At 37.0% G+C, this 16,634-nt stretch overlaps 1 protein-coding gene and 1 long non-coding RNA gene across 2 annotated transcripts; both read left to right on the forward strand.

The window, feature by feature from the left end:
* The first annotated feature begins 355 nt into the window (after positions 1-355).
* On the forward strand, positions 356-2,453 carry LOC122318402 (60S ribosomal protein L19-1). Its single transcript, XM_043135702.1, has 5 exons — positions 356-540; positions 1,064-1,186; positions 1,611-1,924; positions 2,081-2,136; positions 2,210-2,453. The coding sequence occupies exons 1-5, from the start codon at positions 429-431 to the stop codon at positions 2,232-2,234; spliced, it is 630 nt and encodes a 209-aa protein (XP_042991636.1). The 5' UTR covers positions 356-428; the 3' UTR covers positions 2,235-2,453.
* A 4,251-nt stretch (positions 2,454-6,704) lies between these two features.
* LOC122318273 lies at positions 6,705-8,238 on the forward strand. Its single transcript, XR_006244781.1, has 2 exons — positions 6,705-6,993; positions 7,599-8,238. It is a non-coding gene; the product is annotated as an uncharacterized LOC122318273 (long non-coding RNA).
* Positions 8,239-16,634: the final 8,396 nt, after the last annotated feature.

A 16,634-nucleotide genomic window follows, 5' to 3' on the forward strand; every position in this document is an offset into this window, starting at 1 on the left:
AGTTTAAAAGCATATGTATTGAAAGTTATAAACTTGGCAAAAAAGAATTTATTGGCAAGAGAAATGTTATTCTAAGGAGTTTACACTACACATTATCTACATAATATAATTTCAAAAATTTAAATTTTAAAATTTATTTTTTAAATTAAATTACGTTACTTTGATAATCTGTAATGTAGAGTTCTTCGAACAGAGTTATTCTAACGTTTTTAAAAAGCCCAAGTCGATTACAGGAGGGCCGAGGCACATATCTAAGATAGTATGACACGTGTAAGCATCGGCACCGTTTACATCCAGCCCTAAAACGCCCAATAATGTCGAACCTGTCCCAAACCCTAGGGTAATCACATTTCTGTGGCCATATATAAACCTCAGCTTTCACAAACCCTCATCCTCTCTGCCATAGCAGCTACCACAGAAAGAGAGAGATGGTTTCGCTGAAACTCCAGAAGCGGCTTGCCGCCAGCGTTCTCAAGTGCGGTCGAGGAAAGGTCTGGATCGACCCGAATGAAGTAAACGAAATCTCCATGGCCAACTCTCGTAGGCTCTCTCTCTCTCTCTCTCTCTCTCTCTCTAATTTCTCATACCGGAAAATCAATAAGGAGAAATATCCCTTTTTATTTTTATAATTTAGTTCTTGATGGTTGAGATACGTTTGCTATTGGATCGATGTGATTAGGTTTAAATCTTCGAACTTTGTTTGGTTGCCAATTTTTCTGGTAGGTTTTTTGTTTGCTGATAAGTCGTACGCAAAAGAAAAGAAATGGAAAGCGTTTTAGGGTACTGTAGCCTACAGCTGCAGTAGTCGCTAATGAAAATTCTTAGTTTTTTTTTTTTTTTTTATTCTGCTTATTGCCGTATTGTCTTTTTCAGCAGCCAAACGAGGCATTAAAACCTGAATTTGTCTGTTAGGTTTTCTGCTGTCGCTAAAACTGGTATGCGCTGGGGTTTAGGGTCTGTGCTGTTAGGGTGATTTGCAACTGTCAGTTTATATTTTTTTAGCTTGTTTTGCTGTATGGAATTTTTTATTTGGTAGATGATGATTGTTCATTGCTAACTGCAGGCCAAAACATAAGAAAGCTGGTTAAGGACGGTTTCATCATCAGGAAGCCAACCAAGATTCACTCGCGTTCTCGTGCACGCCGCATGAAGGAGGCCAAGAGGAAGGGACGCCATTCTGGATATGGTATTCTTTCACCCCTGAGAAATGTGTAAATTTTGTTTCAAATTAAATGAATATTGACTTCAGAACTTAGACCAATCATCACCCATGATGACTAAACGTCCTCTAGTTATTTGCTGAAGATATTGACACCAGAAAATTAGCATGCCCCTGCTGAACAGGCCCATTTGTACATGCTAGTTAGTCAAGGAGTGGTCTAGTTTCTAATAATTTATTTAGATGCATCTGTAAAAGATCTTCTATACCATATTTAGAAAACCGAAGAACTAGAAGTGATGGATCTCGGGTAGAACATGATGATTTATTACAACTTGCCAAGAGGCTTTCAATTATATGAAACACGCAATATATATTTGGGGTTTGGTTGCTGATGTAAGAGCTGAAGTTAGTCGATATTTTGTAAAACTGATTTATGAATTGCTTTCAGGTAAGCGTAAGGGTACAAGGGAAGCAAGGTTGCCCACCAAAGTGCTATGGATGAGGAGAATGCGCGTACTCAGGCGCTTGCTCCGAAAGTATAGGGAATCAAAGAAGATTGACAAGCACATGTATCACGACATGTACATGAAGGTGAAGGGTAACGTTTTCAAGAACAAGCGAGTCCTGATGGAGAGCATCCACAAGTCCAAGGCTGAGAAGGCAAGAGAGAAGACTTTGTCTGATCAATTTGAGGCAAAGCGGGCGAAGAACAAGGCCAGCAGGGAGAGGAAATTTGCAAGAAGGGAGGAGCGATTGGCCCAGGTAAGGTTTTTCATTTTTCTTTTGTATGCTATCCTGCAAGTGCTTGTAGGGATGCGTAAATATTAGATCGTGTTAACAGATGATTATAGAATTGGTTACTGTGTTTCCTTAGATTGTGACTTTATTGTGATTTCTACTTTTTGGCAAAAATTGTAGGGACCTGGAGAAAAACCAGTGGCAGCTCCACCCGTCGCTGCTTCTCAACCTACTCAGTAAGTAATATAGTTATGTTCTGCACCTCTTTGAATTCAGCATGTATAATAAGTAAATTTCTATCACTTACAGGGCAGCAAAAAAATCCAAGAAGTGAGACCTCATTGAAGAGCACTGAAGGATGCTTGACTTTTGATGGTCCATGCATCCTCCGTTGTCGTGCTAGAGTAATTTTGACGAGTATGTGTGTTATTCGATGGTTTTGGAACTTGTTATTAGTTTATATCCTGGACAAAAGGAGTCCTGTTTTGTTGCGTTGTTCAATTAATGTTTTCTTTTGTTATATTATTGATTCTTCAAGTTTGAATCTGACTTAGTTTGAAGTGTCTTTATATTTTTTTTCCCCCGAATGAGCCCTGCTACATGCACGGAGCAGAACACACCAAATGCATGGACAGGAACAAATCTTTTTACCCTTCATGCATGTTCAAACCTTAAACCATGCATGGTTAAGCCATTTCTCTTCAAGTACACGGTACAAATGTTCAACAAATTTGAATTTCCGTAATGGGGATAGCTTTGTTAGGGATGTAGTTTGGGAATTGTGAAAAGAAACCGACGTGTGCATCGATCGAATTTAGCTGGTGAAGTCGAGATCATCAACTGGCTAGTAGGGCTCTGTACATAAATAACCGGTGCAGATAACTTGGAGGTGGGTTTTTTACTAGGACTTTCCTTGGATCATTCGAGAAAGTTGTAAGGGTTGTTCTTAAATGGCTGAATCTATTCCTCTTTTCTTTCTCAATTATTGAGAAGGCTCATTAGGCTGAGATATTTTTTTGGCATAATAAAATAGAAATAAAATTATGATTTTGGAAACAAGGGAGATTGATCAAAACCTGCAACAGCTCCAGGTGTAGGATTTTCGCTTGGGACCGAGAAAGTCGACCAGATTGAATTTTCCTCGAGAGTCGTTTTACGGAGCAGTCATTGTAACAGTGCACATATTGCATTCATTATGTGGCAGCTTTGGATTTTATTTTTATTTTTATTTGTTTTGGTAATGAAGCATCCTCCTCCCTCGACAGCAAAATCTATTGCATGCAAAAGTTTGTAACCTTATATTTGGTTGCCGAGAAAACAAAAAAGAAAATAACAATAAAAAAGGGAATAAACTAAAAATTTGAGATTTGATTCTTCGTTTTTCTTGATGATTTGATCTCCAGAATTAGAATCTTGTGCTATAAATATTAAATATAAAATTTTTACTCAAGAATGGAAAGCCAATGGAAATTGAAGCTAACAAGAGAATGATGTACCTTTTTCAACGGGAGTGAGACAAGGGGGTTGGGTTTGGGCAGCTGAGAGATAGAATGTCAAGAGGGTTCAGGAGTTGAGAGAGAGAAGGTATAGAGGGATGAGTTTTGGAAATGAGAGAATAGGAATGAGTTTGAGAGAAGGTACGGAGATGGGTTTCGATGGCTTTGAGGGCTCAGTGCTTCAAGGGGGTGGGATGGGTCTTGGGAGGGAGAGAGTAGGGATGAGTTTGAGAGAAGGTGCATAGATGAGTTTTCGATGGCTTTGAGGGCTCGGGGGGTGATTTAGGCTGCTTCTTTCAAGGGGGTGGGATGGGTCTTAGGAGCTAGAGAACATGGGGTTTGAAAGAAGGTGCAGATATGGTTTCAATGGCTTTGAGGGCTCGGGGGGATGCCTTCGGTGGGGTGGGATGGATCTCGAGAGGGAGAGAACAGAAATGGATTTGAGAGAAGGTGCAAAGCTCGGGCGCGGGGGGGGGGGGGGGGGGGGGGGGAGAATTTCTGAACGAGGGGAATGAGGGCTGAGACGGAACAGGGGATGTCTTCGGTGGGGTGGGATGGGTCTCGGAAGGGAGAGAACATGGATGGGTTTGAGAGAAGGTGCAGAGCTCAAGAAAAAATTTCTGAACGAGGGGAATGAGGGCTGAGACGGAACGGGAGTAAACCAGTTCATTGGTGTTAATAAACCCGGTCTACACGTCATGTGTGCACTGGATGTAGCCAAATAGTGGCTGCTACGTAGATTTATTCTTTCCTAGATTGGTTTACACTGGACTGATTAAGGAACCGGTTGGTCTCGGTTCAAGAAGGTAAAGAAATTAAATTTCCAGTTCGGTCTCTGGGTAGGGTTTTTCACCCCCGAACCAACCGAGTTTAATATATTTAAGTTTTAAAATAATTTTTATATGATATTTTATAATTTTTGTAATTATTTATATAAATTAAAAGCAAGTAGTTATGTAATTTTCTTTAACTAATTATAAATAATTATTTAATTTTCTTCTGACCTAAATGTTAGAATATACAAAAATTAAAGGTTAAGAACTTTAAGACAAATTATTAACTATTAATTATTGATAGTACACACTACTAACATGATCAATTTATTATACTTAATTAAAACACGTAGTTTAGTTAGTATATACTTAGTTAGACAATTTAGATTATATCATTCACTTAATTTTTTTTTTTTATTATAGAATCTTTTGTCAAAAACTTGAAAAAAGAAGAAGAAGAAGAAGAAGAAGAAATGGTCTGGACCAAAACACCTCAATTAGAGGTGTAACTGATTCAATTCGATTTGGTTTTGAATAAATTTGGGAATTGAATTGGTAAACATTGGTTTTAAAAGATTAAGAACCAATCTGTCACTAAAATTGGGATTTTCAAAATTTTCAATTTTGGTTCGGTCTTATTTGCCTAGTTTTTAGATTAATAACTTAATATTAATGTTTATATTTAAGATTAAAATTTTATATTATATTAATTTTATGTTATAAAATTAAAATTTATATGTTATATCAAAATTCAAATGTTTTGTTAAAAACTATAAGATTATTTTATGTTATAGCATAATCAGATGTTATATTAGAATTTATAAGATTAATTTTATGTTATATAAATGCTATATAAATTTTATGTTATAACATAAATAGACATGAATAATAAGATTAAAATTTTATGTTATATTAATTAGCAATTTAGCATATACTATATATAATGAAAAATTTTATACACCATACTACTATCTAACTTTTATCTTATTAAGAAAGATATGGTACATTTATCATCACTGAATGATAATTTATATGTAATGATAATTTATTTATTACATACTTCTTTATCATCTAATAATGATAAATGTGTCATATCTTATTTAGTATGATAAAAATAGGATAAGAGTGTGGTGTATAACATTACTCATACATAATATAACATAAAATATATATATTATAAAAATCATATAAAAGATATTTTATATAATATTAAAAATATATGAATTCATCAATCCGATCCAGTTCAAATTGGTTTTGTAAATTTTAAAACCGGAACAAGACTGATTTCTATCCAGTTTTGATTATTATGAATTAGAATTGAACCAAATCGGCTACGAACTAGAATTGGACCAGTATAAACCGGACTGAACCAACTGATTTGGTCTTGTTTGGTTTGTTTTATCGGTTCACCTATTTTTTTTACACTCTTAACCTCAAAAAGACTGATCAAACTGAACCAAAGTGGCTCGACGAGATGTTTGGTGGATTGAAAAAATCAGTTTGGTCTGAATTTTCCCTCCAAGACCGAACGGACCAAACTGATTACATGTCTACATGCAACATTATTGTTTGATAATGAATCGAATGATACGTTTTTGAGATTTATTTAGAGATTTGATAATGTTTTGTAGTCGATGAATCATTCTGTAGATACTTATAATCATTATAACAAATGAATATTGGTGATAATAATAAAAAATTCATTTTATGTTCATTTTTCTTTTCTCTTTCTTTTGAAGAAAACCTATTCATTTTTCTATTTTAATATAACATGACATTGCCAAATCAAGCGGTCCATCGAAACGATAAGAGTCGAGGAGTCCCTTTTCAAAGTGATATTTCTGGTTTAAAAAGTTTTAACTGATCCATGGTTTAAGTACCTATAAAAAACGATATTTATGTGAGAATGTTAACTTATATGGAAAATACTGACAACATCATGTCAATATTTTTTTAACACTTTTAAATATATATATATATATATATATTTAAAAAAATTATAATATTATTAAAAAAATACTTTCTTAATCATGAAATAAAAAGAAAATTAAAAAAAAAAATGTCAGCAGTAGCTCCAACAAGAGTTGGAGCGGTCGGACTACCATTTTCCATTAATTAAGGAAGGATACATGTCCTATACAAACATACTTATCTTTTTAATAAATATTCACGGTGAACATGCTATTTTAGCAAAAACTATTAAAAAAATAGAAAATACCATAAAATATAAAACTTATTTTGTAAAATTATAAAACTTAAAATCACATAGAATCCCACAAAAATAAATTTAAGAAATAAGAAAAAGAATTTATAAACTAATGTGTTTTACAAAATAAATAGATATAACTGCCAGAAAAAATATAAAAATATGTAAAAAATAAATAAAAGGAAAATGTTAGTTTGTCCTTGGCTTTGCCTCTAGGTTTGACCCCTAATGTAATTTATTTTATTTTTTAATTTTTTTCTAAAATATTTAAACAAATAGAAAATCTCTTATAACCAGCCCACCTGGTTATCTTAGAAAATCAACCCTCCAATCTGAACGTGACATGTCATTATATTTGCATAATAACCATGCATCTCACTACACCTGAACACAACACCTTTTTATGCTTAAACCCCTTTCTTCATATTCAAACACTCACCTGATTCTATTCAAACCCACACCCAACGGCTTGCATTCAACCAAACTAAAAGTCGATGACACCTCACTCCATCCCAACCCAAAGTTGACGGCAGAGAACCGGCAACTGCCTCTCGAAGGAGCTCGCGCTCAACAGCACCCAACTCATCCCAACAAATTGCATTTTCATTGGATTGGCGGGTAAAATGTGTATATTTTGATTTTTTCATGCTTAACAGAACTTGTATTGGAGTTATTGTATTGGAGTTAGATCTCATTTTGAAGTGATTGTAATTTGGGCTATAGAAATTATCTTGGCGTGGATTGATAACTCATCTAAATCTATGAATACCAACTGTTTGTAAAAAAGTCTCAAAGCCCTTCGGCCACGGCACCCCACCAAAAATATGAAAGCCAGCGAAAACTATAATAGTAGTTTACCTTTTCGTAAGGTGGAAAATAATTACATCAATTTTAATTAAAGCCATTAAGTGGGGCCACATCATAGTCTAACTATATGTAGCTAATCAAATAAATAACTAGGGCCATATCATGTTTGTGTTTGAGCTGCAGTAGCTTAGCTCTCAAAAGACTTTGCTGACTTTGTCTGGTTCCTTTGATGGTAGGTACGTGAGATATAGAGATCCCTTTGTATATTTGAAGTCCGCCCACCGCTGTCCAAATTCTTACCAAGCCAATTGTTGGATTTTAAGAGCATTCATATTTGACATTTTCTGCTTAATATTAGGCATTCAGACTTGGGAAAACTTTTTACCTTATTATTTATTGTTTTCTGTATATCACAGCCAAGCATTTATGGCAGCATTTTCTTCATTCAGTAGCATTTTGAACCATGGGCCTTTGAACCATCAGTTTGCAGTTGAACCATGAGCCTTTGGTAGCATTTTGAACCATGAGCTGTTGGAGGATTTTCTGCATTCTCTAATACTTTCTCCAGTGGAATTTTCACAAGCACTTGCTACTATGTGAATGAAAGAGGCAACAAGCAGGGGAAAAAAATCAAATTCAAAAGTGAAAAAAATCAAACCATTAGGTGATGACGGCAACCATAGTGGGTTTGCTTGCTGGTTTCGGAGTGATTTCTCTAATACTTCCGTTTGCTGGCTGGTTTCAGCGTGATGGTTTCAGAGTGCAGCTTTGGCTTGGAGCTCCTTTGGTTTCGGTGTGAAGTAGTCGGATTGAAGTGCACGATTTCTCCCCTTTTTACTTTCTATCTCTTGTGTTTTGGTCTATAGTATTAATTCCACAATTACTTACGTGTCTCACTTAGATTGGAGGGCTGGTTTTCCTATAAAATCAGATGGGCTGTTTAGAAGCATTCCCCTTAAACAAATTACCACTAGTGATTTGTGTATTTTTTTAAAAATGATTGAAAAACATTAAAAAGATTTTTTGAAAAAAAAAAAGAAGAAGACTAGTTGCACTGTTGTTCTGTGTTTTGTAGCCACCAAGCAACGACAACTCTCCCGTACTTGTGAGGGTGGATGGTAGGGGTGGTTGTGTCATCTCCGATGCTAAAGTAGAACTTTCCTCCAAGAACCATGAAAACAAGAAGCTACGAAAAGTTAGAGAGAGATACCGATCGCACGTAACCCCTTTCCAATTGTCAACCAACTTTCCTCTATTTATAGCTGATTTCTCGTGGGATCATTCTATCGCTATAATGTTTGCATTTGTCCCAGACGACATGAAATTGCATTTAATGCAGCTAGTCCTGTTAGCTATAGGAGCCTGACCTCAAGGCTGGCCACTTCGAGCTACATTCAATGCCACCAATTTTGCAGAGGACATGATCTTGGTCTATTTGCTCCCCATTAATGCATTGTGACTGGAGGAACCACCGGCTGCCTTTCCCCTTCTTGGGCACTTGGTTCACTTGGGTCTCCCTCCCCTTGCCATTCCCTGGTTCCCCTATCAGCAGTCATGGGCCTTGGCGCGAGGGACCTGGTCCTAGCCTGGAATACGTAAAACCCCATTTCCAGTTACCTCACAAATTCTTATCACGTGGGTGTGGCAGGAATTTAGTTTGCATACACGATCCCTCTTCCCCTTGAGTTTTTCCTACCACTATTTGGCATTAGAATGATGGCCTTCCAATTGCGAGAGGTGATATCGAGGACTAGAACAAAAGTTGCAAATGGTGCCTTCCAACACCTTGATTGCGTGAGTAGCAAGGAACTCTTGAACAGTTAAATCGGGATACTCCTCTCTAGTAGGTTCCAAAATCATTCTCCAAGCAACTAGGGGTGAGAATCGGCAGGTCCGGACCGGCCATTTTTGGACCGGACCGAACCGGTCCATTTTTAGGAGGATCAAAGTCATTCGGTTCGGTCCTGGTCCAGGGGTTTTTCACCCCGAGCCGGATCGAATGAAAAAAAAATAAAAAAAAATAAATATAATTTATATAAATAATTTTATAAATTAATTATATAATTTTTTACTTATACTAATATTTATAATTATATACTAATACTAATAGTCTAATATGGTATTAAAAATAATAATATTAATAGTCTAATATTATAATATACTACAGTTATACTTATACTAATATAGACTATATAGTTATATTAAATACTATAAGTAATACTAATACTAATATATAGCTAAATCACTATAAGTATAACTGTGTAACTATATATATTTAGTATGAATGTATTATTATATTTTTTAATGTATAACTATAATATATAATACTACTATATATATTAATATATTAACATATTATAAGAGTTATAGTATAAATTATAATATAGAAATTATAATATACTAAATCACTATAACAATATAACTAATACTAATATATAGATATACAATTAGTCTACTATTAGCACTATTATATAGTTATACTTTTCATTATAATTACTATTAATATATAGTTATACAGTTGTACTAATACTATTAGTCTCTTATATAGTCTAAGACTCTTAAGTCTAATATAGGATATATGGTTATAACTAATACTAATATTATTAATACTAATAATGTAGAAAATAATTATACTAACTGATTGATTCAATATAACTAACACTACTGATATAATATAACTATACTAAATTACTAATAGTTTAATACAAATTACTGATAGTTATACTAACTGATTGATTCAACATAACTAATATTACTAATACTAGTATAAGTCTATAACTATATATATTACTAATAGTTATAGACTATTAGTATAGTCTATAAATTCTTATAGACTATACTAATAGTCTATACTAATCGTAAATTATAGTACTAATACTATAAGTAATACTATACTAATTTATACCATAACTCTTATAATATGTTAATATATTAATATATACTAGTACTATGTATCATAATTAATAGTTATACATTAAATAGTATAATAATACATTGATACTAAATATATAGTTATAGACTTATAATGGATTCGTAATATATAGACTTTACTAATAGTCTATAACTATATATATTTAGTATCAATGTATTATTATACTATTTAATGTATAACTATTAACTATAATATATAGTACTAGTATATATTAATATATTATAAGAGTTATGGTATAAATTATAATATATCATATATGTATAAATTTATAATGTATTAGTATAGTTAACTTAATATATAATATGTTAGTATTAAATCACTATAACTATATAGAGTATTAGTAATATAGTATTTAATATAACTAAATAGAGTATTAGTAATAAGAGTATTACTATTATTTAATATAGTATGACATAGAGTATTAATAAATGTGTAGTGTTTGAAGAGATATAGTAATACTAGTATATTACATATAGTATTACTATTATTACATATAGTTATTAATTATAGTATTAGTACTAGTGTATTATTAGTTATATCAAATAAGTTAATAACTATTACTAATTTACTATATACTAATAGACTAATAGTATTAGCATATTATTAATATATATTGATATATATAATAGTATACTATATATATATATATATTAAATATATCACAATATAATTACATAAGTATTAAACAAAATGTCATAGGATTAAAAAAAAAAAAAAAGTCAACTGTGGACTGAATGGACCGAACCGAATGGGATCGGATCCAATAGGTCCGGTCCGGTCCGTAAAACCTCCCCGGACCGGATCAAACTCACCCCTACAAGCAACACAACAACACATTAGAATTCTCCAAGCATTAAAGTGAAGTTGAGCTGGTGCTAACTTCAAGTAGTTGAGAACGTCATGCACTAGCTGACAAAAAGGGAGTTGTAACCCATGAGAAAAGGCACAAGTAGTGAGGGCCACCTTCTTAACGAAGCCCTCAGAGTTGATGACCTTGTGGGGAGGAACCTCAAGAGTCATTGAATTGGGGATTCCATACGAAACCCTCAACTTCCTAAGGTTGGCTGTGGTGAGGACAGATGACCAATCGTAACCTTCATAATAAGGTTAATGGTCCTATGATAGAATTACTCACCCACCGTGAACTCATCAATATCCTAGAGTGACATACATATCTCGAAGGAAGTCTTTTCGACCCTATGATAGAGGTTACTCAGCCATCGTGAGTACTCACCCATAGTGTGTTATTTGTCACGATCAATGCACACCATGGTACCTCCATACACGATTCCTTATCATCTCTTCAACATGATTGGTGGGCAAGCTCCCTTGCCTGCCCAATGGATTTTACCAACCACAGATGATATCAGTCAAGTGAAAATTGGAAGTAGTGACTAGATTGCTCCGATTTATCTCTCTAAAAACTTGCTATTGAATTTTATTTCTACTACAAATTTGGTTTTTGGAGGTTCTTCCCATAAATGCTCAGGTTCCACATAATCCAAGTGTCCGCACACCCCGGGAGCATACTTTGTCAGGAATTGCATGTGTAGCTCAAACTACCAGCCACAAAAGCCCCTCGCGGGTACCACACAAGCATCTCTACTTGTCTTCATAAGAGTAGATAGCTCAGTATTGCGAATGAATCTTTGTTATCACTAAAGCATGGTTGTCGGATGGCCTCGCCTATGCCCTTTAGGCCTTCACCACATTCAAGTGAAATGATTTAGGTTTGCAGATCTTGAACTCCTAATTTGGCATTTTCTATAAAGTCTGTTTGGCTTTTTATGGAAAATCCACAGCTCGGTCGAGCTCTGTCTCTTGACCCACCAGATCGATAGAGCTATGTCTCTCGACACATCAGTGTGGTCGAGCTCTATCTCTCAACGCAACAGCACGCCTGAGCTCCATATCCCGTTGCAGCAGCATAGTCTAGCTTTCTCTCCTGTCACACTCGACAATCAACCATGGGAACACCTTTCCCAAGTGTCCTGCTCCTTTCCTACCAAAAGTAAATGCTATGCACTCGCACCCGACTATCAACGAAGGGAACATCTCTCCTAAGTGTCCCATCTCTCCTAGCTTCAATGCGATCGAGTCCACCTCCCTCCATTAGCTGAACTCTGCGCTCGCATCCAGCAATCAATTGAGGGAGCACCTCTCCCAAGTGTCCCACTCCCTCCTTACATAAGTCAATGCTTTGTGCTCACACCAAGCGATCAATAGAGGGAACACCTCTCCCAACTATCCCATCTCTCCTAGTCTCAATATGGTTGAGTCCATCTCCCACCATAAGCTAAGTTCCAAGCTTGCACTAGTCAATCAACAGAGAGAACACCTCTTCCAAGTGTACCACTCCCTTTCTACTATAAGTCGATGCGTTGTGCTCGCACCTAGCAATCAATGAAGGGAACACCTCTCCCAAGTGTCCCATCACTCCTCACCTTAATGTGGTCAAGTTTATCTCTCGCCATAAGCTGAGCTCCGCACTCACACCTAGCAATCAATGGAGGGAACGCCTTTCCCAAGTATCCCATTCCTCCATGCAATAAGTCGATGCTCTGCGCTCGCACCCGAAGATCAACAGAGAGAACACCTATCCTAAGTGTCCTATATCTCTCCGTATCTATGCAGTCAAGTCTATCTCCCACTATAAGCCTAGCTTCATGCTCACACATAGCAATCAACGAATGGAACACCCCTTCCAACTGTCTAACTTCCTCCCTACCATAAGTCGATGCTCCGCGCTCGCACCTAGAGATCAACGAGGGAAAACCTCTCCCAACTGTCCCATCTTTCCTCGCCTCAATGCAGTTGAGTCCATCTCCCGCCACAAGCTAAGCTCCATGCTCGTACCCAGCATCTATTGGAGAGAACACTTCTCCCAAGTGTCTCACTCCCTCCCTGCCATAATCCAATGCTCCACGCTCGCACCTGATGATCAAATAAGGGAACACCTCTCCTCATTGTCCCAATCTCTCCTCACCACCCAAATAGGTATCCAAGCCAATGCTTCTTGCTTGTGCCTGGTGATCAAATGAGAAAACGCTTTTCCCAAATATCCCAGTCTCTCCTTGCCACCTAATGTGATCGAATGCATCTATAGCCTGGTCACTTAAGTCAATGATCCACGCTCGCACCTCGAAGATCATAGGAGGGAACACTTCTCCCAAGTGTCCCAGACTCTTCTCGCCACCTAGTGTGGTTGAGCAGGCCTCCCACTTGGATCAAAACAGATCAATGTGCTTGCACTTGGACAACAATGTTGGCACAACATCTTCTCCAACAAACATCGAGTGTTTACACTCGTGCCACAACCACTGTTGGCGGGTTACATTCGAGCTCCACAATTGCCTCATGTGAGTTTTCTTTAGGAACAAGTCGATGGGCTTGACAACCACCTAGGATGGACCCAGGGCGTTGACGAGCTCCCTGACCACTTAAGTGGGGATTATTATAAACAAATTCTAACATCAACACCAAGATGGAAACATCAAACAACAGCTCACATCAAGGGGCAAAAATTTATTGAACACTCACAGGGATACACACTCTTTGCTACCAGGCAAACGTTCATGCATAAGACGAGCTTCACACTCGTCACCTCACGCAGTTGAGTCATCTCCCACCTAGCTCGACAAGCCCAGCTCCACGCTCGTCACCTCGCACGATCGAGTTATCTCCACCTAGCTCTACAAGTCGAGCTTTGTGCTTGCCACCTAGCGTGATTGAGCCATCTTCCGCCTAGCTCTACAATTTGAGCTCTGTACTCATGACATAGCACGGACTAGTCATCTCTTGCCTAACAAGCGAGCTCCATGCTAACCACCTGGCACGATTTAGTCATCCCCCGCCTAGCACTACAAGCTAAGTTTTGCACTCGGAGGTCTCCATTACTTACATAAATAAACGGAAGATGAGGGACCAATTTCTAGAATTTATTTTTCTACAAGATTTTGCAGGCTATCTCTATCACAACTTGACTTGAAAGATTTTCAAGGTCTTCTTGTCGAGAAAGTCGACCTTAAGAATCATGGACATAATGGAAGGGATAAAATATCCCAAGTCCAGCCCACCAAAGGACCATCATTAGGAAATAAGGAAGGGAAAGAAAAGAAGAGAAACTGAAGGGAGAAAAAAAAGTTAAGTGTTAGAGGGAAAGAGAGAAGTAACTGGAAAAAGACAAAAAGAGAGAGAGGTTCAGGTGTGCAAAAGTGTACAATGAAGAGACATAAAGCAGAGTTCTTCGCTTATACCATTGATAATGGCTCAATCAAAGGGATTAGATTGGCTAAAAGATGGGATCTCTTCTGGACTGCTTCTGGGTAACTTCACAAAAGAGCTTTTTCAACCTTCATATGGGTAACTCCAGCTTAATTACTTTCTAGGTAAAGGGGTTCACCGACCCCCTTCTGTGTATTGGGCTACGAGAAATTGTAAAATATTCATATTATAGTGGATTTTCCCTCCAAACGACTTGTGGATGTAGGTCTTGTACCAAACCACATAAATCTATATGTATCCCTTTCTATTTATATTTTATACATTTATTTTCTATTTATTGCTTGGTTAGAGCACTCGCGAGCAAAGTGCCCTATCTGGCCACATTTGAAACTTTGGGTCCCACGATGGCTGCACTTGCCCTCGTGGGATCTATTACATCTACTGCAAACTGGAACTCAGCCTCCCATACGTACACCGGAGGCTGCTTGCAATCGGGCTCCAGTCCTCTGCACAAACTTCTGTGGCAACCTGGGACTACTCCATTCTCTAGCAAAATTTCAAGTCCTCTGACTCAGAGGGGAGCCTACCTCAAAAGTATTTTCTCGCTCTGCAATAGTGGCTTCCTCGACCAACTTTTGAAAATCTTGAATTTCATGCAAGCAACCTGCTTATGAATCTGTTGGTGTAACCCTTCTTGAAAATGTTCTGCACGTATCTTCTCAGTGGCTATTAGATGGGTTGCAAATCGCCCCAGCTCTATAAACTTTGAGGCATACTACTTGACAGTCATATCCCCTTGGACCAAATTTTTGAATTCCCGCTCCTTCTGCTGCCTCACAGAAACAGGGAAGAAATGGTCATCGAACTCTTTCTTGAAGCACTACCAAGACACAGCCTCAAATGATCCCAACTCCTTCTCCAAGAGTTTTCACTTGGTCTTCCACCAAGTAGCCGCTTCACCTTGCAGTAGATAACTCACATACAACACCTTTTGGACCTTCATGCAACCACAAACTTCGAATGTCCTTTCTATATCTTCAATCCACTTCCCAGCCTGAAGCGGATCCTCTTAACTTGTGAAGGTAGGGGTCCTATGTGCTAAAAGGCGCTCATAGGTGCATCCGGCTTGTGCTGCCCTATTTTGATCTCCTTATGGTGGATAAAAATTCTACTGAAGGAACTGTCATTTGATTCAATGCCTTGGCCATGGCGTAGTTCTCATTGCCTCTTAGCAAATCATCCACAGGCTCATCGGATGGCCTTCTCGGTCGTATCATCTTCCAACCATAGCATAACCCTTAACCCTACTTTTAACTCAAAATAAAATACAATCAAAATGCAATTCCATAAAATAAAATAAAATAAAATAATTTCAAAACAATTTCAAATTAAAGCTTTAATAATTTATGGTACTGCACCTACAGGACATGTGGTTTTATCTAGAACTAAATTGCTCTGATACCACCTGTGGTGCCATTGACTCTCACGTAAGGAAATACGGGAATCGTGACATTGGGATGATGATAATACGGGGGTCACACACCCCAAACGACAAATGCTAAGTGTGTATAGATGCAAAAAGTATACAACAAACATTACAGTGGATAAATAAATACAGATTCACCAAAATAAAAGCTTTTCAAAAGGTTATACAATTATTTAGTAAAATATAATACAAAGACAAAATACACAGCCAAAAAAGGGAAAATAAATCCCAAAGCCAACAAGCGACCCCAGGTCACTCCTTCGACAAAGCTGAAATCTCAAGCTCGATGTCCTCATTTGTATCAAAATCTACGATTTTATAAAATGAAACTGTAGGGTAGGACTACCACACGAGATTATGAGTCTCAGTCAGTAACCAACCAAACAACCCAAGAGATAGAAAGAAACACATTTAAACAATCAACATATATACACGCATGTGCTAAAACATACATGAGACCAAAACTATAATTTTCTCTGAAAAATGACCATTTTTTCAACGCATGCCAAAATATCTCATTTGGCCTAAAACAAGTTCATTAAAATACCAACCGTCATTTTTCTAAAAAACGGCCACATATATCCATTTATCAAAATCTGCTATTTTTTCAGAAAATTGCCCACATATCCAATTATCTCGTATGCACCATGATCTCCTCTAAGGACCATTTGCACATTCTAGCTCCCTTCATCACACCATGAGTAAAGACTGTGCGCGAGACTTCGTAACGAGCGATGCCTAGCTCCACGCCCAGGGCATTCGTGACCAAGCATCCTCTAGCCCCCGCTAGTAGAGGGCCACAGAGTCGAC

The sequence above is a fragment of the Carya illinoinensis genome, chromosome 8 (assembly GCF_018687715.1).
Source record: "Carya illinoinensis cultivar Pawnee chromosome 8, C.illinoinensisPawnee_v1, whole genome shotgun sequence".
Lineage (NCBI taxonomy): Eukaryota > Viridiplantae > Streptophyta > Magnoliopsida > Fagales > Juglandaceae > Carya > Carya illinoinensis.

Bases quoted from the DNA above. Each gene is read 5' to 3' on its own strand.
- LOC122318402 (XM_043135702.1), top strand. From the start codon at position 429: ATGGTTTCGCTGAAACTCCAGAAGCGGCTTGCCGCCAGCGTTCTCAAG. The intron at 1,925-2,080 runs GTAAGGTTTTTC...CAAAAATTGTAG, and splicing joins GGGAGGAGCGATTGGCCCAG to GGACCTGGAGAAAAACCAGT. The intron at 2,137-2,209 runs GTAAGTAATATA...TATCACTTACAG, and splicing joins GCTGCTTCTCAACCTACTCA to GGCAGCAAAAAAATCCAAGA.